The sequence below is a fragment of the Diorhabda carinulata genome, chromosome 2 (genome assembly GCF_026250575.1).
Source record: "Diorhabda carinulata isolate Delta chromosome 2, icDioCari1.1, whole genome shotgun sequence".
Lineage (NCBI taxonomy): Eukaryota > Metazoa > Arthropoda > Insecta > Coleoptera > Chrysomelidae > Diorhabda > Diorhabda carinulata.
Window position 1 is genome coordinate 20,072,758 of NC_079461.1, and position 23,960 is coordinate 20,096,717.

General features: G+C 32.6%; 2 protein-coding genes across 8 annotated transcripts in view; both read left to right on the forward strand.

Moving 5' to 3' along the window:
* LOC130890937 (protein enabled) overlaps nt 1–16,143 on the forward strand; it is a 32,330-nt gene extending 16,187 nt beyond the window's left edge. For 3 of the 5 annotated variants that reach the window (XM_057795387.1, XM_057795383.1, XM_057795386.1), the window contains exons 2-8: nt 4,781–4,946; nt 7,487–7,642; nt 8,075–8,426; nt 8,480–8,694; nt 9,670–9,816; nt 10,556–10,838; nt 10,900–16,143. In XM_057795387.1, the coding sequence (XP_057651370.1) occupies nt 4,781–4,946; nt 7,487–7,642; nt 8,075–8,426; nt 8,480–8,694; nt 9,670–9,816; nt 10,556–10,838; nt 10,900–10,928 (1,348 nt within the window). In that variant the 3' untranslated portion in view covers nt 10,929–16,143. The remainder of the gene's footprint in view (nt 1–4,780; nt 4,947–7,486; nt 7,643–8,074; nt 8,427–8,479; nt 8,695–9,669; nt 9,817–10,555; nt 10,839–10,899) is intronic. The other 2 variants (XM_057795388.1, XM_057795385.1) reach the window with 1 other exon arrangement.
* Nucleotides 16,144–19,662: 3,519 nt separating this feature from the next.
* The window catches only part of LOC130903771 (phospholipid transfer protein C2CD2L), a 41,723-nt gene continuing 37,425 nt past the window's right edge, over nt 19,663–23,960 (forward strand). For 2 of the 3 annotated variants that reach the window (XM_057816036.1, XM_057816037.1), the window contains exon 1: nt 19,668–19,917. The gene's annotated coding sequence lies outside the window, so the exon portion shown is untranslated. Of the gene's footprint in view, nt 19,918–23,960 lie in introns of all 3 variants that reach the window. The other variant, XM_057816035.1, reaches the window with a different exon arrangement.

Here is a 23,960-nt window from a genome sequence, read left to right on the forward strand (position 1 = left end):
ATAATTGAGGTCTAATCTCATTTTGCAACTCGTTGTCTACCAACCTCTGACTCGCGGTAGCAATCACTTCGAAAGCATCGTAGGGGCAAGTTCTTAAAAATCCCTCTATTCCAATTATTTGATTTTTGAGCTGATGTATATCATAAAATGAAATTCTGAATGAAAAACAGCATTTGTATCAGTTGTAAAACAAATTGACAACATTCCAGGTATTAAACAGTAAGATTTTCAATGTATTGGTTTTATTACTCCAAAAAGGCACCGATACCGATATTAGTTCGGAATGGGAGTTGAGAAAAGTGGAAGAAACGCAGTCCTATTTGGCACCACTACATTCCCTCGCCATATACCACTATTTCTTTGTCTCATATTCAAGACGTAAGACAGCATAAGTCTCACTCTTTCTCCAGGATCTATCATAGACTCCACTCTTTAGAGTATGAAGCTAACGGATTCAAAAATGGCGCTCAGCTTTGCAGGATTTGCTTTCGGAGACTTACTGGGGATGTAGAAAGGCTGACACCACACGTGCAGAATTTGTTTCAAATTAACTGCAGATATAAGAGAAACAAACAAAGAATTCTAAGCTTCTTATGGCACGAAATACTAAACTAGGACCTCCAGATAAAATTTCTATGTTTTTCTACGTTTGGAAACATGTTTTAACTGCACTTGAAAACTAAATCACCTTAGTCAATTTATGTTTGAAATTGTTACTAAAAATAACTTCCAGTGGATCTAAACTAAGGTTTACTAGAACCAAAAAGTGCGATGTAAACGAATGAATATAATTTTTTAAGAACAAAAATCGATAGATACATTTTCCGCTATTTGCCACTGCAAAAGGGCAACCGGTTATACGAATTCTTCGCAGGGGTTGCTACCGTGAATCCAACTCTCAAAATTAAACTTAAAGCCCAATTGAGACTCTCCAGGAGGAAACACGAGTGCTTATGTACCCATAAGTTTTTTTGGCACGATTGAAATGACTTTAGGATGAAAAAAGTGAAAGACGAAATAAGATAAATAAAGAATAAATCGAGAGTGTGGATAGCTAACACTCCCTTCGCCTCCACTCGCCATGATTCGTATCGAGAGCCTCTAGAAGGCGCCTCGCGGAAGTCTGGATTGGGCAAAAGGTTAGAATAACATTTTGATGTAGCAGTATATACAAGACGGGAAGTATTAACCTTCGGATTGATAAGCAGATTTATTTGTATTAAATTTTTAGTCCAGGTGTTGCTGTTTTACATATTTTTATAAGTTCTATGTTATTTTGGAACGTTAAATTATTTGGATATTAGTTTTTATTCTCTTTTTATCTATTTTTCCATTCTCTTCGATCTTTTACTACTTCATTCATTTACTGTATTGTTTTCCTCCCTTTTCTTTATTCCTTTGTTACTCCCAAGTATTTAAAACTCTATCTATTCTTTGTTTTCTCCTTATTAAATATTTATCATGTTATTTTTTTCTGATTTAGTACCATTTTTTTGCATTTCTTGATGTTTATTTCCCTTCTCAATTCAATTGTCTACTTCTTCCATATTGTTAAATGTATCTGCTACTATTATCGTCTGTGTGTACTAATCCGTCTATTTTTATAGGTTCGGTAGCCAATTATTGTCGCCAGCTCTTCTCTTTTATTGTTTTTAGACTATTAGTTGAAAGCGTAATTCCTCTTCTTTTATTTTCTTTTAGGTCCTTAACTTTATCAAAGTTTTTGGACTTTTTTGCCAGTTTATATCAAAAGAAGAATTTCTACTCGTTCTCGCGATAATTTAAAAATTTTTACGCTTCGTTTAACAAGAACTGAAACCGTAGAAGTGAAAAATCTCTTAGGTTTTATATTGTTTCAAGGTAAAAACATATAATTTTACAAGAGTTGGTAAGAAGTTTCTGTATCGTATTTCTAATGACAGTTGGCACACTTACGGCGCGACGGTGCAGGTGGTAACACATTGAACAAACTGCATGGGCGTAGGATAAACCATTTTTTAAATTATATAATAAATTATCATATTTTCACTTGCAAGCTGATGTTTGGTTACGAATATTTATCTGGACATAATCCTCTTATTATGTTAAAATTCCTAACAACCAAACAAGAGGGAGTGGTTTGGTTTCGATGCCGAATGGAAACCACATGATGGCCCCACTCAATGAAATCCAGTTCTTTGAAGCCTGTATCGGGTCGTTACAGTCACCTCTAGATTCGATCCTTCGATTTCGCGTAACAAATACCAGATTCTTGGCCTCTTAACCTTGGGATCCGGGACTGTTAAGCCGTCTCCGCAACCTTGATCTTTCGTCACAGTCGGGCCTTATCAAAAGCACTAGTCAGAGCTTCGACATCGGAAGAAATCTTGGCACGATTGCTTCCGCCGCTGGGCCGCCTCAGCAACGACTCCTTGAGAGAAGATTTTTAGTTTTGAACGCAAAAGGTGTTAAATGTGGTATTATTAGAGAACATTATTTGGAAAACTCGAGCTTTATCAAACATATTCGGATTTGAAGTCGAGCTGATGTTTGTATTTCATCTAGAGCCGAAGCGAGATAGTCAAAGCTCGTCGCAAAGAGGCGTCCATTCAAGCAGAAACTTTCGGCAGCACTAGAAATCGTCTAAAGCTTATTCTAACGACGATAACATCAAAAAATCAAAAAAAGCTGAGACGTCCGAGTTTCTCAACATCTCTTATGGAACGACTCAACGTTTTGTGTTTAATCTATGCTAGAATATAATTTGTTGTCCGTCAAAGCGTTTTAATTTATTCTTGAATAGTTATGGTCTTTAATCTATACGCATTGTTGCATTCCTTCTCTTTATTTTAATTAAAATAATATACAGTACAATGTACTTTACTAATAAGTATTATTTATGTCCTTATTTCCTGTTTACGAGGACCGCACTATTTCGCCCAGCTACGTAATTACTCATAAATTTATTTATAAAAAATTACTCACAACTGATGAGTACAGTTTTCTCATAAAAATAGTTTAAAAAAAAAATAAATAGACGTCTAGACTAGAATCCTACAATTTTTTCGTAAATATTTTTATTTCCAACAACAATTAATATCGGTACGAGTTAAATAAATTAATTAAATTCGATTTTAAAAGATATAACAAAAAAAATCTGATATTTATCAATTTGTTGTTTATTCGTACCATATTTTCTGAATTCCTAAAATCCAACCAACGCAGAATATGGAGTTTGCGGATACGATGATGACCTGGCGATATCATAAGGGAACAAAAGCAATCCGCCCCAACAATCGCTCAGAGATGGTGTATCAATGAAGGTCTGAGTATACGCCCTTCAAAAACCATCAGAATGAACGGGGTCGAACTAGCCCTTAATTCAGAGATTAAATATCTTGGGGTGATCAAAAACTATCATGGAGACAACATCTTCAAGCAGTAAGCCATAAGGATCGTAGTGCTTTATACAACTGCTGCAGAATGGTCGGAGGTACGTGGGGCTTAAGACCCAAAATGATGAAGCGACCTGGACATGTAGGTCCAGGAACGAAGGTCGCTTTTTTGCACACAAACCTTCTATGTGACCCTGATTTGCACGTATCACATCAGCAAACTTTCTTAGTATGCTTTTTTCCCAAACCGCATTTGAAGAAGAAAAAAGTACCTATCAGTACAACGCATCCTCTCACACTTCAGTGATTGCTACCGGCTAAATTCCGACAAATCACCAGATCTGACCCTCAGCGATTTTTTATTGTTTTCAAACCTTAAAGTCTTATACATATATTTGTTATGTCCTTTAAGACATGTTACGTAAGCGGTAATTAATTAACGCTTTCTAATTATTGTAGTGTCCAATTTATATGAATATTATATCAAAACGGTTGTTGAAAATGTATCAGTTTCCTTTTAATTTGTGGTGTTATTATCGGGAACTCAGTACTTCCCGGAAACAAGCGAACATAAGCTAGGCAAATATAATTGTCTCACCGTCAGTTACGTCCTCGAATTTTGATAAAGTAACAGGAAGTTTGTATGTAAATAACAGAAGAATTGCAACATATTTGTTTTTATTAGATATGTCCACGTAATTATATATAAAAATCTATATTAATTTGCGATGCATGTAATCCAATGTTGCATACAAGGGTGGGGCTGGTGAAACTTTGTTTTCAGGACCCAGCCCTGTTTTATACCTAGTGCAGTCTATGAGCTCTTAGCCTAACATAGAAAGTTCATAAAAAAAAAACTGGCCCCATACTCTCCCTCAATCCTTCTTCATTCACCTAGACCTCCCTCCTCATCCTCAACAACCAGCTTTTTGTTTCCGCTTTGTTCTAAAAGTAAACCTGACTCTCACCCTAGGTAAAGGGTTCGCAATCGTATGTGGTACCTATGAAATGATTAATCCACGACTGGCAACATTTCTGGAACTTTCATCTAGTCATTCGTGACCTTATACATATTTTAACACTTCCATTTTCTGGAAAAGATGTTACTTACAAATATGGCGACTAAAGCGGATATAAACAGACATGAAAGCTTTTATGGAAATTGAAATACGTCTAACCACCTTCAAATTACTTGTATACAGTCTTCAAAGTTATTATATTAACGCCACAGACAAATTTTAACAGTTGGTGGGGCTAATTTGTTATTTCTGTACGGGTACAAACTTGTCTCAAAAGATGAGGGTATAAGACGTGTTGAAATAGTGCTAAAAAATTCGTTTACGTCGTTAATATCTTCAACAATATTTCAAAGAACGAACAAGATGTAAATTTGTTGATTGTTACAGCGAGCAATCCATCGCTAGTGCCCGAGCAAGTGTGATGGTTTACGATGATGTTAACAAAAAATGGGTTCCATCGGGCACGTCGTCGGGTCTTTCCAAGGTGCACATTTATCAGCACACGGTACATCAGACGTTTCGAGTGGTCGGTAGGAAACTTCAAGATCATGAGGTAAGTCACTAATCTTTTAACTACTCGGCTTATTACGTTAAATTTACGCTAATTTTACATGTTCTTGTTGAAGACGCTTTGGACGTGTGTGAGGTTATCCCATTCATTGCCTTTGGTTATATCCGAAGAGTTTTGCAGTTCTGGTATCGTGAAATTTCTGCATAACTCTATGAATCGATTGTAATAGTTTTCGGTCGATTTTAACTTACAGTATTTCGGATTCTGGTACCAAAAAACACGTAACACTATGAATCGATTGTAATTGTTCTCGTGCAACCTCAAAAAAGTAAAGACCAATATCACCTACAGTTCCCGTAGTCATCTCAGATCAATAAATTGGTTTGTGAAGTATGAATTTAGGATTAGTTACATCTGACTAAATAATTATGCACGTGTTTGTTATATTTGAACCAAAAGCGCATTCGAATGACACGGTATTAGAATTTTTGTCACAATTCATCACCATTAGCCTCCTGAAACGAAAAAAACAGTCAAAATAGTTCACATTAGTGAACACTTCAAATTAGTTAAGCATCTGACTTATTCACCAGATTGTAAGTAACTCCCCAGTAACTTTTTCCTGTTAGGTCGGAATATTTTTACACAACCCTCGTACTGATATCCCAGCGCGCCCTATTAGTTTTCTTTTAAGACACATACAATAAAAAGAATTTTTTTTAACAGATATTTAATGGAATATTTTCAAAAATTCGACCACATTTGTAGATATGTAATATCATCAATCTATCTAAATTTAAATCTGATGAGAAATATCGAGTTCAAACTCATTGGAAATCTATTATAGTTGATATAGTTGTTATTTACAATGATATGACTCATTTAAATAAATAATCCAGACATCAACAATTTCGACCAATTAAAATTCTTGTCATTTATCATTTAACAACAAATAAATGATAATTTCCAAGAAAAATCTATTCCTAGCTGGGATATTACTTTTCAGTTGTTTCTAATAGTTTAAAGAATGTTCGACTTAAAGGTTTGAGGTACGTTTTTGATCTTAAATCAAAATAATTAGTAAAATAATCAAAACACTTTGTATATTAAAGAAAAAACCAAGTTTGACAATAATCCAATTTTTGGAATCTTTATTTTTAGACATTTCATTATATAAAATCGTTCAGAATTACTGGTCGTTGATATAATTTCATTTTGTTCAACATTTCCTCAACGTTCATACTACTTTCCAAACGTGGCAACGTTGTTAAAATTCGACCTCGTACTGATTTAACGACTTGAATCTTTTTTATAGCATAAAAACGATATACTCAACATAAGAAGCGGATTGTTTTTTTTTTACCAAATAGAAAATTCTATTCTTTTTTTGACTTAGTTATAATTAACACTACTCTGCACGGCTTTTATATTCTATTCCAACGTTATCATTTATTTAGTTAATAAAAACCAAGAAAAGAAAAATAATTTATTACTTCTAAAACTATTTTCTTGAAGAAATAAATTATATGAAACGCTAGAAACGAATTCAACATCACCTTTATTGACATTTAATATGTTTTGGCTGCAAATGCAATTGACATGGCGTATACGAGGTCTGGTTATTAAATAACGAGACTGCGCGACTAGATGGTGCCGTAGACGGGTGGGGTAAAAAACGAATAGTGCGTTGGGTATCTAAATATCTTGTCTGTACACGTCCCAAAACACGTTTCCGTCACTCGTGCCGAAAAACATGTGTGATGAAAAACAGGAGCAACTTATCAATCTAATATTTATCGTTAAATTGAAAAAAAAACTTCGACTGAGTGCTATAAATTGTTGCAAGAGGCCTATGGGGACAATTCTCTATCTCGTTTGTGTGTTTTTGAATGGTGTCAGCGCTTTAGTGAGAAGCTCTAGAAGCGATGAAGAGGATTTATCACCGAGGCTTTTCCAGATGTTGATTTTGAGGTTAGACATTGAAAAATGTGTCGTACTGGATTGCGTCAGCGTGGGATAAGGTAAAAACATGAGTTACTCGTTGAAGATCAAATCTACAGAAGACATTCGTGATTGGTGCGATTAAGATGTTCAGATGGAGATTACCGACGAGGAAATCATCGATATGGTAACCGGTGCTAAAGACATTGAAGAAGATAAAAATATGGACGAGATAACTCTCAAAATATCAAAGACCGACGGACTGAAGGCGATCGACACTGCTCTTGTTTTCATAGAGAAACACGTAACATTGCATCGTCCAAGCGAAGGAAGAGGTTATGTCAGAAGACGATCAAAGACTTTTTTAAGAAATAATCTTATGTTTCCACTTGTTTACAGGTCTGTAATTGTGATTATTATATATTTTTGTTTCAAATAAACCTGTTTTGTAACGTGTCATGAGGTTTTACGTCTTTTTTACCATAACTGAATTTAACTTCTCGTATCCGAAGTAGTCCCGGAAATTATCTCGGACAATCGGGAGTCTACTGTATAAAAAAAAGTAGTGTAATTGTAAATATTTTATAATTAAATCATCCGTAATCTGTGCTGTCCCGTATTCCCATCTTTTCGTTTTCTAGGTCGTTATTAACTGCGCCATTTTGAAAGGGCTCAAATACAACCAAGCCACATCGACATTTCATCAGTGGCGAGACAATAAGCAAGTCTACGGATTAAATTTTAGCTCTAAAGAAGACGCGGATTGTTTCGCTAGAGCTATGTTCCATTCATTAGAAGTAAGTGGGACTTTTTTTCATTGTTCAACTTCTCCATTGTTGTTTAACGTATTATTTGAGGTATCATTTCATACTAGACACTGTATTTTATTGTTAGTATACTACAATAGACATTGGAGTGACCTATTTAAGATTTGTAAGACAAATAAAAATTGAAATGTTAAAATTCGAGATACCAAATAAACCCGTAATGAAAAAAAAATTATTTCTAAACAAAATTAAATGATTATTGTCGATATGACAACGTTGTATTACCGTCTACTAAAACTTGTTTGTATTAACTAGCTATTTAATGATATTTTATCAGTTGACCTCCTACTTTTTCTTACTTTATTGTTTATTTTGTGTAAAATTCGATTGCCAACAATAAAATATTAATAATATTATAGAAATTGCTTAGAAAAGTATGAGTATCATGTAAAAAAATTATAGGTACTTAGTAACATAGTTAGGCAACCAGCACCGCCACCTCAATACGTTCCACCAACGCAACAAATTCAACAGCAACAACAACCGCAACAATCATCTCAACTTCAAGTGCAACAACAACAACCCCCTCAACCACCTCAAATGCCACAACAGCAACAATACGACGAAGATATGGGATATCGTACGATGACTCGAGAAGACGTCGCTATACTACAAGAAAGAAGGATATCATCGAATTTAATGTCGCCTCAACAAACTTCCCCGATGACACCGCAAATTAATAACGTGCCTGTACCGCCCGCCATGCCAATGGGCGCACCGAGTCCTGTGTCGCCGCCCCAACAAAACGTTCCAGGTAATTTAAATAACCATACGACACGTGACGGATTTATATCTAATATTTTTTAGTAGGCGTTAATCAAACAGGACACCAGCGGACGGTAAGCGCTCCTCCGGCACCACCTCCGCCTCCGGGACCACCAGCACCTCCGGCCGCAGCAGCGGCACCGCCGCCGCCTCCTCCACCTCCCATGAATATGTCGAGGTCACAAAGTAGCGACGGCGGTGAGGTCAATTCGTTAGCTGCGCAGTTACAAAATGCCAGGCTCAAAAGAAACAGTAAGGTTAGTAATCTATTTAAATTAAAGTCCGACACTCAACTGATTTTTTTTTTCTAAACATATGATTGTTTTAAAAAAAATGTAAAAGAAAAATATCGAAATCTATCTCCTGCCACAAAATGAAACTAATTAAAATGTCATCATAAACTAAGTAAATACCAGAATTTCAAGGTGTGTGAAATTGTTAAAAGCTCGATTTTCCTATCACCTCGGATACAATTCACCTTTTTCCTCAAAATTAGTCTGGACAAACCAGTTCGTTGTCGACATCTCATGAAACCAGAATAGGGCTTTGGTCTAGAATATGTTGTTGCTCCTTCTCAACAAGGCTGTATACTTTGATAATTACTTCATTCTGTTATTTAGTGCTTTTAGTTAGTATTTGTAGACACTCCCACCGTAGCTTGGATGTGTTCAGAAGCCTTCGAGGCTGCTTGGCCAGGGGAGAGAATAATATGATTTATAATAAAGCTTCTATTAGAACCCAAATATTTATTACTAGTAATAGTGAGAGCTATACCTATTGGTATGAATTTAGTCCAAATTAACCCAATCCATCTCTTTACATTAGTTACAAATCATTTGTACACCATAAAGATGCATTTTGAGCTTGCACAAGATGTTTATCGATCAATAATTGATTACCACTTCTAATGGGATGATTATCTATCAAGCTAAGCATTCCATCCGTTGGTTTGTCACTGCTTTATTGTTTCTAGAATTATAGCTTAGGCTTAAGTCCTTAGGTCTTGCCTACATGCCTACGAGATGTCCATATAGCCTTTGGAGATTACCTTGTCTAGATGATTGTTCCAAGTGTTTTTTCCAGGATGACTATTCACAACTACATCATTTTAAAGGATGAGTACTGGATACTTTTACTTCAATGAAAAGTGTCGGTTAAGTTCCATAAAAGTGGATATTTCATCTTGAAAATATATATAAATACTTTTTTTGAATAATTTTCAAAATTTCTAGAATACTCCTCCACCGACTGAAAACAGTGGATCATCTACTAGTAGCGGAGGTAGCAGTAATTATGGAACGTTAGGAAGAGGAGGAGGTGGCAGTATGGCTTCTATGATGGATGAAATGGCAAAAACTTTAGCTAGGAGAAGAGCTGCTGTAAGCATCAACTTTCTAAATTATTTCATTTAATTTTCTTATTGTTGTCAATAATTAGCTCATCGTATGCAATTTTTTCATCTTTGACTTCATTTCGGTACCAAAATCTCATCTTTTATTAAATATTTGTTTACGTGCACCCCACAAAAGTTTCCCACCTTGTGTAATATAAAATGGTGGTATTATCTGAGTTTTAAGGGGTAAAAACTATCCACATACTTGCTAAGTACTACAGTATCTCAAAAATTGATACGTGTCAACTTATGGGATAGAACCCAAATTAGCAGTACCCCTCAAAAGGTTCCCTCTTTGTTAAATACTATTTTCTTTCCAACTTCAGTTTCTATTATAATTTTCACTCAAATATCTTCTTTATTGCAAGTAAATTAAATCAAAAGGTTATGACAGGACATTGTCCTCCCCAAAAAACTAAAAATGGTGGCATTTCCTGGGTTTTAAGGGGAAACATCTATCCACATACTTGCTGAATATTCCAGAATCTTAAAACTTGATATGTGTCAGCTTACAGGATAGAACCTAAGCTAGCAGATGTCCTTAAATTTATTTTAGGACATCTGCAGGAATGAAAGACCTACTGGATTTAAAAATAGTCCTGGGAAGCTGAGTATAATAAATTTTTAAAGTCAGAATCATGTTTTGCTGAGCAAGCTTTTCAATCAGCTTCATTAGAATGTGTTGTATTATTTTTTAATGTGAGTTTTGGGAATTTTCATTTTAGGTGGAGAAAAAGGTGCCAGATAACGTAGAAGACGAGAAAAAAGCCGCGATTTGGGAAAAAACTAACACGTTACCGAGTAACACTTCTAAATTTAATTCGGAGTCACCGAAAGGTGTCAGAAAGAGATTTGGTTCAGCTTCTGAAGAAACAATATTGAAAGTTAATGGCCTATCTGAAGTTGGGGGGTTGTCTGTCGGTCCCACCGAAATGGAGAGCCTCAAAAATGAGATAGTGAAAGAAGTCAAAAAAGAAATTGCGAAAATGAAACAAGAAATATTAGACGGTAAGATAATTGGTATTCTTATTGAATTTTTCATTCATTATCATTATTTTTTTTTTTTCAGCAATCAAATCAGAACTGAACAGGAGGTAATTTATGTGCTACCTTCGATAATTATTGAATCTTTTTGTATAATTTTTACACACGAACCAGACTAAAAATGAAACGACAATTTCTAACGTTTAAGATATAAGTAATAATAATCTCGATTTTTTAACGTATAAAAAAACTTGTATGTTCTGTTTTTTTTTGTTTTCAAAGTGAGTTATGGAAAAAAAGTATTCGCTGTCGTATATAAAAATCGGCTGTTCTGTACATTTTTATATAGTAATTTTTTTTCAATTTACGGGATTCTAAACTGTAGATACCCCTCAACTAATATAATAGGCTATACAAAAAAATTATCTCGTTTCTATAAGTAACGCTAGTCAAGATGCTTCTCCAGGAAACTTCCCCACTACCTCCAAGATTTTTTTAGTCTTCCCCATGGTCTTCTGACAGATACAAAATTATTTTTATCAATTGATATTTTATTTTAAATATTTAATAATTGTAGTGTTTTAAACATCATTTTTTTTTTGGAAACTTTTTGTGTTGAGTTGGGAGTATCTCGAAATGAAAAGAAGCGCGTACAGGATGGCTGAAAAGTTTTTCATTAAAATTGCTAGATGGATGTGAGAAGAATAGAGCACTTTTTTATATTGAAATAATAATTTTTAACATAGTATTTATTTTACTATTATATAATTTATATTATTGAATATTTAAAATGTTTTTAGTGATTCCTATGTTGCGCAGTCGAAGTGAGGGATCATTTTATTTATTTTTTTCAAATCGAATTTTTAGGTTTTTGGAATACAATTATAATAGGAATAAATGCTTAGCAGTATTTTCAAATTTTAATACTTTCAGATAACATTTTTTAGATTTTGAACCTACCACAATCTACAGTTTAGTTCCTTCTTTTCATTACCTTGTATCGACTTATTAACCCCGTCTTCTTTATTTTTCCATCTTCCTCATTTTCTCTATTCTCCCTAGTTCCATTATCGAATACTTTCTTTGTCTCCACTTTTGTTTTCTAAAGATCTATTACTTTTTGTGTTTCCTACCGATCTTAATAGTGGTTTTTTTCCTTGGTAGTTCAAATATTCCTTATTTCCTCTTTTTTACCTCAGTTCCATTATTTAGTCTTCAGTGTCTTTCTATGTCTCCCCGTCTGTTTTTTAAATCTGTTACTTCTTGGTAGTTCAAATGACCTTTCACCAACATTTTAAAGAATGATTAATCAAGAACTTAAATAATTGATAAAAAAATTTTGATAATGACCATTTCCATGATATTCAGATGTTAACATTGATTTTAATGTTCTGTAGTTTTTATATTAACCTTCATAATCTTATTTTACTTTATATACCCTGTGGTAGACTTACGGTTTTATTCATTTTTTCTAGTCTTATCTAAATACTGGTTTAACACTGTCGTCAAATTTTAGTATAGCCAAAAAACATTTTCTAGATCTTGTATCTCAAATTAACTACCACAATTTACAGCTCGGTTTCTTCTTCTCCTTTCAATTTCCATGTACCAACTTCTCTATTTACTTCATTTTACACTCAGTTCCATTATTTAGTCTATCGGTTTGTTTTTCTAAAAATCTAGTACTTTTTTTTCTCTCTTTATAGTCAATTATTATCTTTTAGTAGTTCAAATAACCTTCCACCAACATATTAAGGAATAATTAATCAAGAACTTGAATACTTGAACAGTTTTTTATGTCTTCTAAAATTTGCCCCGCATAAATTTCTTCTAGTATTGTCTAAGATACAGTTTATAACGACTAAGTTAAACGCTACTTTCAAATCAATAAATACCTGATTATTTAATTGTGAAAAATATAGTTTTCATATCAACATGAAACTTTATCAAAAATTTTTTCATACTATCCCATTTTCAACAATTATTTTAATATACAATTTTCAATAAATAATCCCCTGTATACATAAAATAAGTATTTTTTTTTTCGTTGTTTCATTAGTTTTTTTGTTCTGGTACCATTTTTTGATCTACTGCTGGCTTATACTTAACGATTTCATTATATTCTTGCAGTAGTTCAAATGTACCTTCCACTAATTTAGATATGAACAAGAACTACTAAAAAAATCGTGAATATTAGGGAATAAATGGTTCCAAAAACCTAAAAAATGCAAATAAAAATCACTAAAATAAAAACAATCAACTTTTATCTACTACAGTATTATAATTAAGTATCGTAATCTTTTATAAAAGAAATTGACAACATGATGAAGACTGAAGTAACGTTTATGAAATTTTTATACTGCCTTTCAAACCTTGTCTTGACTTTATGCATGGATGAATAGAAAAAAATTCAAAAATATTTTAAAAAACATCTTATAGGCACATTAAAAAATTAACTACAACTACTTTGACCAAAATAGATGTCAGAATCAGCTAAAAAATATTATAAACTTGTTTATTACCAACAAATAAGATATGCAGTGTTTAAAATATGATTGTATTGATTTTCTCTATTCATCCAAGTTCCCTGCACAAATTTTAAGGATTAATTTATGTATTAAATTTGAAAAATTATATTCCCATATCTTGTACTGCGTAACGCTTGTATATAATATTAGACTAAGGACTTCCATTGATGATTTTTATTCAGAGTTTTGACGAAAGCTGATCATTAAATCGTTTTCAATATTAATTTTGTTTTTGTACAAAAGATTCTTTTTGTGTTTCCTTAAAATTCTATTCGTATTCTTTTTATCAAAATATTTCATCTTATATTCAATAATTCTAACAAAAATTCCATAGCTTAAGTTTGTCGAATGTATTTTTATTATAATCTGTATTTCTTCATTTTTCTTCCCAATACATTCCTTCAACATTTTTCAATCAACTTGTTATATACAAAAAATTCGCAACATCAAATTTTGTTGATTGAACTGTGATACATTTAAACTACTTTTGGTTCCGTCCTTAATAAATTGATTCATGGAATTAATGAAAAGTTCTTTTGGCTTTTCCTGTTCGGTTAAACAGTTTCTTGTGTTGTCTTCGTACCTCATCCTTTTCTTCTCAGGTATTTATTTTCTATTGCTTAGATGCCAAAGTTTCTACTAGGTATATAATATTCATTATTATTATTATTAGGTTTCCATTTTCTCATCAACATTTAATATTCGTTAATTTATTATTCTCTAACAGTAGTTCAAATGTACCTTTCATAAATGTGAACATAGTGAAGTACCATTAATCAAAAACTTGAATATTAAGAAATAAATTGATCCAGGTCCCTAAAACATTCATATAATGAAGTACCATTGCTCAAAAATTTTAATATTGGGAAGTTTTAGGTTCGAGGAACCTAAAAAATTTAAATAATGAAGTATGATTTATCAAAAACTTGGATATTGAGAGATAAATTGATCCAGGAACCTAAAACATTCATATTTTGAAGTATCATGGATCCAAAACTTCAGTATTGATAATTAAATTGATCCATATACCTGAAACATTCATATACTGAAGTGTAATGGATCCAAAACTTCAGTATTGATAATTAAATTGATGCAGCCACCTTAAACATTCATGTACTGAAGTACCATTCATCAAAAATTTGAATATTGGAAAGTAAATTGATCCAGGAACCTGAAACATCTAAATAATGATATTTTTATATGCTGAGTTGTTCATTGTCTTTTATGTTCTTGAGACTATTTTGCCCAGGATAACTATAAACTTCTCTGATGCTAAGTCTGGAATTTCTATTTTAGCGCTTACCGTCTTATTTTAGTTTCATATAGCATATATTGTTAATTTTTCTTCTTCCAACCTATGTCAAAGGCCTATTTCAAATCAAAAGTACAAGGAAATATAAATATACAAAATCTAAGTGGTTTAGAGGTCAATACAGAATCTATTCTCACAAACTTCCAATTTATTATTCCATTTCCAATACTTGTTTTTATACCCAACTTTGATAGCTGAAATTGGTGTATGTATTCTTATTACAACAAATTTCTCTGCTTTCTATCATTAAGTTAGTTTCCTTTGATATTTTGATAACGAAACAATTCCCAGCTTAAAATTTTCTATTAAACTGTAGTACATTTGAACTACTTTTGGTTCTTTTATTAACAAATTAATTAAAAATTTATGTTGTGTTGAATAAATATAGTGAAATGTTAATTTTTTCACTTGGGTAATAATGATCAGCTCAATATGTTTGTGTTTTGGTTAATATATATATTGAAGTTGCTCCGTTGGGTATATACATACCTGTATTAAAAAAGAAAGGAAAGAAGGCGCCGTGTATATTGTAGATTTCATTAGAAGCTTGATAGAGTAGCGTAAATCATATAATACATCGAAAAATCAATGTGAACCAGACTTTTCAACAAGTTTTTTTATTGTTTCATCATATACATATATACAATCAGTACGAAAAACAAGTATTGGCACTTCTTCATGTTGTTTATCTGTGCCAAAGAATCTATCGAAAAAACAAATTAAAATGATTACTAATCCTCATCTAGAATCTAATTTATGTATTTTTTAGTGATATGTGGTGACCTGGAATTTTTTTTGTTGAAAATTTTGGTTCTTTCATCAAATTGTTACGTTTACTTGAAGACAATTTCGAAACGGGAGCGATTTGTATAAAAACGGATATAATCAATTTTTAAAAGATTAATTATAACTTTGTGATATTGTATTAATATACTGCGTTTATTTTTATTGTAAATTTTTTATTATAATCACTTTATATTCGTATGTCATGTATTCCAATTCTTGAAGCAACCGTATTTACCTTACATCAAAAAAATATATGAAAATCTTATTAGATTTTCGAAATTCAATTAATAAGTAATTCACCGGAAGCACCTCATATGTGCCCAAAAAATAACTATAGAAATTGAAAAAATTTCAGTATTAATATCGTTTGGTGCAACACAAAAATTTATCTCCCGGGTATTATTTATTAAAACATATCTAATATTTCAAATGTGTCAAGAATTAATCCATTAATCACCTAATTATAATATATTTTTACATACCCTTAATCGATGAATATATTTTTCTGTATTAAATGAGAAACGTAAAACTTTTCTTCAAAAATGGGACATGCCGTATATATTTTAGTTGATTTATTTTTGTATGTGATCTCGATTTATTCAAAATTAACGTTTCCAAAGTTTTTCGTTCAAAAGTGGTTTTTCTTGATTAACTTTTTCGTTGTAAATTACAAAGTGTATTTGAAATAAACATATACAAATTATTTTTATTTTTTATTAACTTACCCTTCAAAATCGACAATACTGTTTAGGCAAAATCATCGAACATAATGCGTGAGGGGCAATAACTATGTAATCATAGTTCATCAATACCAAGCACATAAGCCCGACATTACCAAAGGCTGATATCCTTTAAAAAGGAGATCAGGTGCTTTGTTTTGAACCTTGTAACGAATTCAGATATAATTTCTAACCCCCTGAAGAGGGCGAAATTGCGGTTGTTTGGTTCTGCTGACAGATGGAAACCACATCATGGCTCCAGTCACCTCGTCAACGAAATCTAACCTCCGTCTTTACTGATGGTGCAGTTTTACAGCTTTTAAATAGTTCAATGGGCATAGAACCAGAGGTTCTTGGCCTCTTAAAGCTTTACTTAACCTCCGGGTTGAAAGCCCTGGGTGGAGGAGGATGGATGTCGAGGCAACCTTAGGATCTAGGGCTGTTAAGCCCACAGCCGTTTCGGCAACCTGGGTATATTTTTTTTCCAGCGCTGCACTGATGTATCATCTTATGAGACGGGCATTGTCAAAAGCACCGATCAGAGCTTCAGCATGGGTAAAAACCGTTGCTTTGAGGGTAGTGAGTTCCATGTCCCATGTGATAATCATTCATTTTAAAATTAAGTTCGGTATGTCTTAGGTTTTACTGCAGAGAGAGTAAAAGTCTGGCAATTCAATACTTTTGGACAATATGTAGTGCTGCTACTCCAATTTTACAATTCATTTAGGTAATAAATTAGCATATTTGAAAGCAAATAAAATGTTTCTTATATGAAGCACTGATAGTTCAATAGACAAGTACATTAGATTAAAAATCGCTGAATACTTGTGGAGCTAATCTTGAAATCTTGAAAAGATTTGCATTTTCAAAAAAATACAGAGCAAGATATTAATGTCAAGATGCCATTTCACTACCATAGTATTAAAATGGCCTGCATACTCGATACAATTGGTTTTTGCACTAATCATATAATGTTAATTAACAAATATACATCTCACACCTACTTTCAGTGGCTCACACCTGAAATGAGAATTGATAAGAGTCGACCAAGAACACAACAGAACATATCCTAAGAAGAAATATTCAGTGAAAACATGGCGGATTTTCGATGCCAGTGCCCTTGATGGTAAATGATAGAACTAATCTATTTTCGCGGTTCATTTAAATTTACCAAATTTCTATCCATTTCCGATTTCGCAGTTTCCTGATTTTACGAGAAAAAACATCTTGGAATTGGGACACGACAAAATATTTATGTACTAACAAAATATAGATTTTTCTAGTAAAGTGAAAAGTAAATGAATACAAGTAAGCCAAAGAACATAAAAGTAGGATAATGAATATAATATACGTTAAAATGTTTAAGTCGATCTGCCCTCCAACATAAGTCAAAAATGAGCAATATTGATACCAGAGATACATAAAATATTCACAGCACTTTAGTAGTAAAATAAATAGACTATATAAATTTATCATAGTTGAAATAAAATGTTGTAGACATTTCTTTTGTACATAGAAAGAGCAAAAATTTTATCCTGTATAGTCATCCTTTTCCTTACCTTGTCTATGAATATTTCTTAACAGTAATTAATGAATTCTTTCGAAACATTATTTAAATTTTCTCAATGCTTCAATTTCACACATCTTCTCCAATGTTTTTAACTGCTCTTTGTTATTCTTCAATTTTTTTTTCAATTTTGATATTCTCACTGTTGTATTCCCATAAAGTTTACATTATATATCTGACAAATGACATTGACAGTAATGACACATTTTTATTACACTAGCGCCACGATTGGTAGGTAAGTGGCGAAACTAAATTTGTGTTGCTGAAATTTAGACCTCTTTATAGTCAGCAGGTAAAATTGTTAGATGCAAGTCGACCTTCTTATTGGTCCCTATTATTATTCTTTTTTAAAAGTTGTTAACCTCATTATCTTGATTAATAATAAAGTGGCTTTTTTATGCTCACCCAATGATATCACTGTTTTAATTTTTTACGATTATGATGCATAATAAATATTGAAGGTATGTGAGATACAGTGGTTTTATTCCGTAAATAAATATTTATCTATGGCGGTTGTCAACGCTCCAGCAATCACACTACAGTTTTCGTTTAAAATTAAAAGTGAAAAGTTATATACATATTTTGAGAATTATTTATATTTATACAAATTTTTGATAGCAAAAATCGTCAAGAAAACTATAAAGTTATGACAAGAAAAGTTTGAAACAGCTGATCAGTTTCGGAAAAATATATGCTACTAAATATTTTTATAACTAGCTTGTGATTAGATTATTTTTAGTACCTTAAATTATTATACAACTGCAATAAATAAGTGGAATTATGCTTTTTAAAAGTAAGGTTTCCATGTATACTTATGTCTTACATAATTTACAACATGTGGTTGGAAAACGTAAAGAAAACACAAGCTTAGTCCATTCAGTGAGTTAAGATGGCGCTATTCCAGACAATATTGACATACTGATAAAGAACAGTGTAAACAGCGTGTATATAATCTTTGCAGACGATAGTCGCCTTTATTATTGTAAACTTATCTTCAATTTTATTTAAATTATTGTATAATGAAAATAGTATATTACAAATCTCTATATAAAGAATTTTGCATCCCAAAATCGCATAAAAAATTGGTAATGTAAATATTACGACTTGACATTAATTTTTTGTATTCCTCAGATTCACAATATGCAAAACATTTCACATGTACATAAGATTAATTGAATGTTACACGTATTTAGGTTCGAATGAGAAAATAAAAAAATTATTGCAAAAAAGTGTTGTTACAGAGATAATAAACAAATATACCTAGTTAATCATTTTATTGCATTTTCGAGTAATCAATAGCTAATAGGTATTTCAAATTCATGATGAATTGTATGAATTTTTATAGCAATTTGTAAAACAAAGAACTAGATTTCTCAACTGTGTCACTTTATGATTGTTTTTTGCTCGATTACATCAATGCGCATAGATATCGACTTTTTATTGTACATAACGTTGCCAGATTTCACAATTTGTCCCAATGTAGCGTACAGATAGCGAAATTGCAAGACGAGTAGAAAGTGAAGAATTAGAACACGGATTATCACCAAATCCTAGCTTGCAGTTTTTTTTAAACAATTTTGATTTATAACGAACGATCGATAGAATTTAAAAGTAAACATTTTTCAATATCAACAACAAATTTTTGTCTCATATTGCAATTTAGCTTATCATTAGTCGTAATCGGAAAGTTACAGAAAAAAAAAAATAAATTGATCCTATTTTACATCCTTGTACGTAAACGAATTTTACATTTAATAAATTTCACATCTATTTCTTCTCATCATTTTGTACCAAAACTTCAATTTGCTTTACTATTTTTTAAAATAATAACAAATAGTTCTGCTATTTACAAAAGTTTTAACACTTAAATATCAATTTACTTGAACCTCTTTTATGTTAGAACTTTATCATTGAGATCCGGCATCAGCGCTAGACATACGGGCAACCCATACAATGTGCGAGGCTGGCGTTAGTCAGTGTTAAATATTAAGTTTTTGTGGTATGTTGTGTTTTTCCACTTGATTCGTATTTTGTGAAGTAAATGAACGTCATAAGAAATCTTCTCAAGACAAACTTGTTGTTTTACCGGTGCGATAAATGTCTATGAATAATTTTATTTTTTAAAAACTATTACAGAGACATAATATCGATTATTGTTTGTTTTGTTGTGCAGGTTATTTTCTTCTTGAAGGTGTGTATTACCTATATTTTATTGAAATTATATGTATGTAATTCAAATTGATAAAATAATATCAAGATATTTTTGCTGTACTATTATATCTTCATTTTATGTCAATATATTGATTAGTGTACCAGGTAAATCCGGTAGGGACGGTTTTGTTTGTTTTCAAACATCTTCGTTTTTTTTAGCGTTAGTCAGTTAGTTAATTAGTATGGGTAAAATAATATCCCGTAAAAAAATAGTTATGGCGCGGCAAATAAGAATTTTTCTTGAGAAAAACTATTAAATGGTGTCATTTCCTTGTTTATACTTATTTAATGCGGTTTAGTAAACCACAATTTTTCTGTTTTCTTTTTCGTCAAGTAATATTGGAATAAATAAAAACCATAGTACTGATAATCAGTTCAAGATTTATGAAAAAAGTTGTAATATTTTGTCAATTTCAAATATTGATCGTTTAATTACCGCTTTGACATCGTATTGTGTTCAAATTGTAAATTGCAAGTTAATAAAATGATTCTTCAGAATATTCTATCTTATAAAACTCATGTATGTAGATAGCCGACATATTTTCATATGTTCTCTTGCCAAAAAATGTATTGTTTAATGCCAGAAGAAAACATTTCATTTTTGGAGAGTATAAATAAATCAGTAGCACAGAGGTAAACCGTCGCATCTCCATTATAGAGAGTTTTGAGAAATTAACGAAAACCGTTTTTATTTCGTCTATTAAAAAAATTGCCGAAAATTGAAAAATAGCAGGAATTCCTACTCTTGCACTCCGTATCAATATGCTCTGCATGACAAAAAGAAGTATTCATTGTTTCCATAACCCATACCTGAACTTGATTTTGTGGACTTACGACTATTTACTTCAACGTCAAATAGCAGGTAAAGGGTAGTTACTACTCCTCATTTAATTTAAAAAATCATATTTTTAAACTGAAATTTTATTCAAATACACAAAAAGAAACATGAACTGAATGCCAAGCTTAAAAAGACAAAACAGTTAAATTTATTCGTCATCGTCTTGCCCATCTTTTGATGCTACCGGAATATTTCTGTAGTAGTCATGAAAGGTGGTCGGGACCCACTTGAGAAGTGTAATTAAGTGATCTTTCTTCTTTTTGTTGACCCCCTTTGGACTATTTCTTATGGCAGTTGTCAGGTAGTTTCATCACCTGTCTAACAGATCTTGCAAAATTAACAGTTTTGAAGATTTCTTGGTCGAATTTTGTTTTATAATAAATAATGGGTGGTGACTCAACACGTGCCTCCAACCAAACAACTTCACATATTAGAAAATTTTCTTTGTCCGTATTTTGTTTCCTGCTTGTGAAGGGTGCTCCGCGGGAGTTATACAAAACTTTTGGCTAGGACAGTTGTCGGACCATATTATTAAATTTTCGGTTCCACTTTCAGCAATAACATTGTCTGCCTATTTTAACAGCGCCGAAGCAACTTCAATCCCTCCTCTTCCAGCTTTGGACTCGTCCCAAGTTATACAGTAGGATTTCTTATCGGTAGCATCGTATATCGTGTGATTGAGTGTCCACAATTTTAGCAAATAGAAGCTTTGACAATTCGACAGATATGGAGTAGGTAAACATTTTTGAAGGTCTAACATTATTACCTTGGTTTTTTCAAGGCCCCTACTCATTTCTTTATCTCGCTTTTTTTCTTGGTACCGTCTTTCGGCTTCGTCAAGGTGAGCACGGTAAGCGTGTTGAGCTTCTTGCTTATCTTTTTCGTCAAGAGAGTTATCTTTAAGTTTCAAAACAAAACTGTCACAAGTATCACAGGTGTCACTGGAAGGTTTCTTAAATCCTAGATTGAATTCATTATCAAAGACACGCTTGTAAGCCCAATGCTTCACGACTTCATTCTGTGGAACATTATCTTCTACACACTTTTGTTTGTACAATTGGTAAAGCCTCTCTGTATTTAGGTCACTTCCCAAATAGCTTTTAGCACTTTTCTCGCGGCTGTAGTGACTCTGATACAAAGGAAATGCCCTGATATGAGATCTAACTCTGTTGAGGACATTTTCCTGAAGTTTGTTTGAAGGTACGTGTCGACCTCTCATATCACGTGCAGCAAAACCCCCCAGAGTTCCCTTTTTCAATGACGTTCTTACTACAGTTTCTGAGATTCCTAATGTATTTAGGAAAAACACTTTGCAGACTTCTATTCGTGACCCATTTACATCAAAGTAGTAGGAAATTGTTTGCTTCCTTTGACCATTCCTGCTGCCGTCTTTCGATTTTACTCAATTCGGGGGCTTACTGCTGACATGTGATATTATAAATTGCCGCTTTACATCCCAGTTTTTTGATGCGTCCCAGTAACTGTGGAATATTTAGTTTCGTACATCTTGTTTAATTTTTTCTGAACACTTTTTCTTGCAGGGCCCGCATGCTTGTTTCATGGATTTTGCACATATTAACTTGCCTGTTTTAGAAATATGCTCTTTTCCAGATAACGTCTTCACTGTTCTCTTGGTTGCTTTCCATTGGTCGATATTTCTTAGTTGTTTCCTAATCTCCTTTTTTGCAGTCGGGTTTGCAGCACCATGTAGATTTTCGACATTCTCTTGTTCACTTTCCAAATTTTGGATTGAGGCTTGTTCTGTTTCAGATTCTGAACTTGGAACGTAGTCAGGATCCGCGTCGCTGTCATCACCAAGATAAGCTTCCCCAATCCCATCGTAATCATCAATAGCTGCTGGAGTCGTTTTACTTGTATTTTCTTCCATTTGTTTGAGGTGTGAGTCAGTAGAACTGCTAGAAGAATGGCCTAGTTCTGCAGCTATGCTTGAGAGAGGCAAATTCTCCTCAGATTCGGTTTCGGAAATGGACATATCTTCTGAGTTGCTTAATTCTGTACAGTTATTTCTAAAGTTCGAAGCCACTGCTTCTAAATTCTTCGAAATTTCAAACTCAGTTTGAGATTCCCTTTGTTTCAAAGTGCCTTCGAGTACTACTTCTCTATTTTGCGTTTGTTCTAAGGGAAAAGATTCAGGTTGAATTTCAAGGCGAGAATTAAGCATAAAATCATAATTTGCGGTTTCAGACACAGTATCAAAAATTTCTACAATTTCCGTGACGTTTTTTACAACAGCTTCATCTGATGTGTTTTCTGAAACAAAGTTTACAGATACCTAAATAGCCGTATCTTCAAAGTACATGGTCAGTGAGAGAATCATTTCTCTTTTATTCGTAAGTTTATATGAAAATTTGACTTACCGTATGTGATATTATCTTTCCTTGCATTGTCGACACTTTTTGCTATATTTTTTCCAACTGGGACAGATTCATTAGTTGTGGTTTCTGAAATGAAGCTTAGAGGTAAATAGTCGTATCTCCAAATTGATTAATTACTGAGGGCATCATTTTTTCTTGTAACAGACAATCAAAAAATGTGTTCTTGTATAATGTTCACATTTGTCACAAGCGTTCATTTAGTATTAGAATATAACAATACATTACTTTGCCCAGGATTTTTAAAATTATAACCTCATGTTAATTTAAGCTATCAGTGAAAATTTTACACACCGTATCTGTCATTACCTTTTCTTACATTTTCCAAAGCCAGCTGCACAAGGTTTCTGCTTCTGCTCGTCATTATTAGTAGTTCTAAACAGGTGGAAAACACTGAAGAATGGAGATACGATCATTTACCACTACTGAAATCTAGCTTCAGATTCATGCGCAGTACCGCTCGGTGGAGTTACTATTATTTACTTCCGTGGGTACAGGAGATACTACAGTTTCTACCTCGAATATCTCATATACTAAATGTATTGATACTTACGATCTTTTGCCGTTAGAAAAAAGAAAATTTTGTTTGCGGTAAAGTGTAGTGAACTCAAATTTGGCTAAACGTGGAGATGCGACGGTTTACCTCTGTGCTACTGAAATATAGGTACTATATGTATATAGGACATGCTCGTCCCAAAGTTTTAGATGTTTTGAACTCATTTAGGATACAAAAAATGTATTTTTGAGCCCAGAATTCGTGTAATTTATGAATTGTACTTAAAATATCTTTGA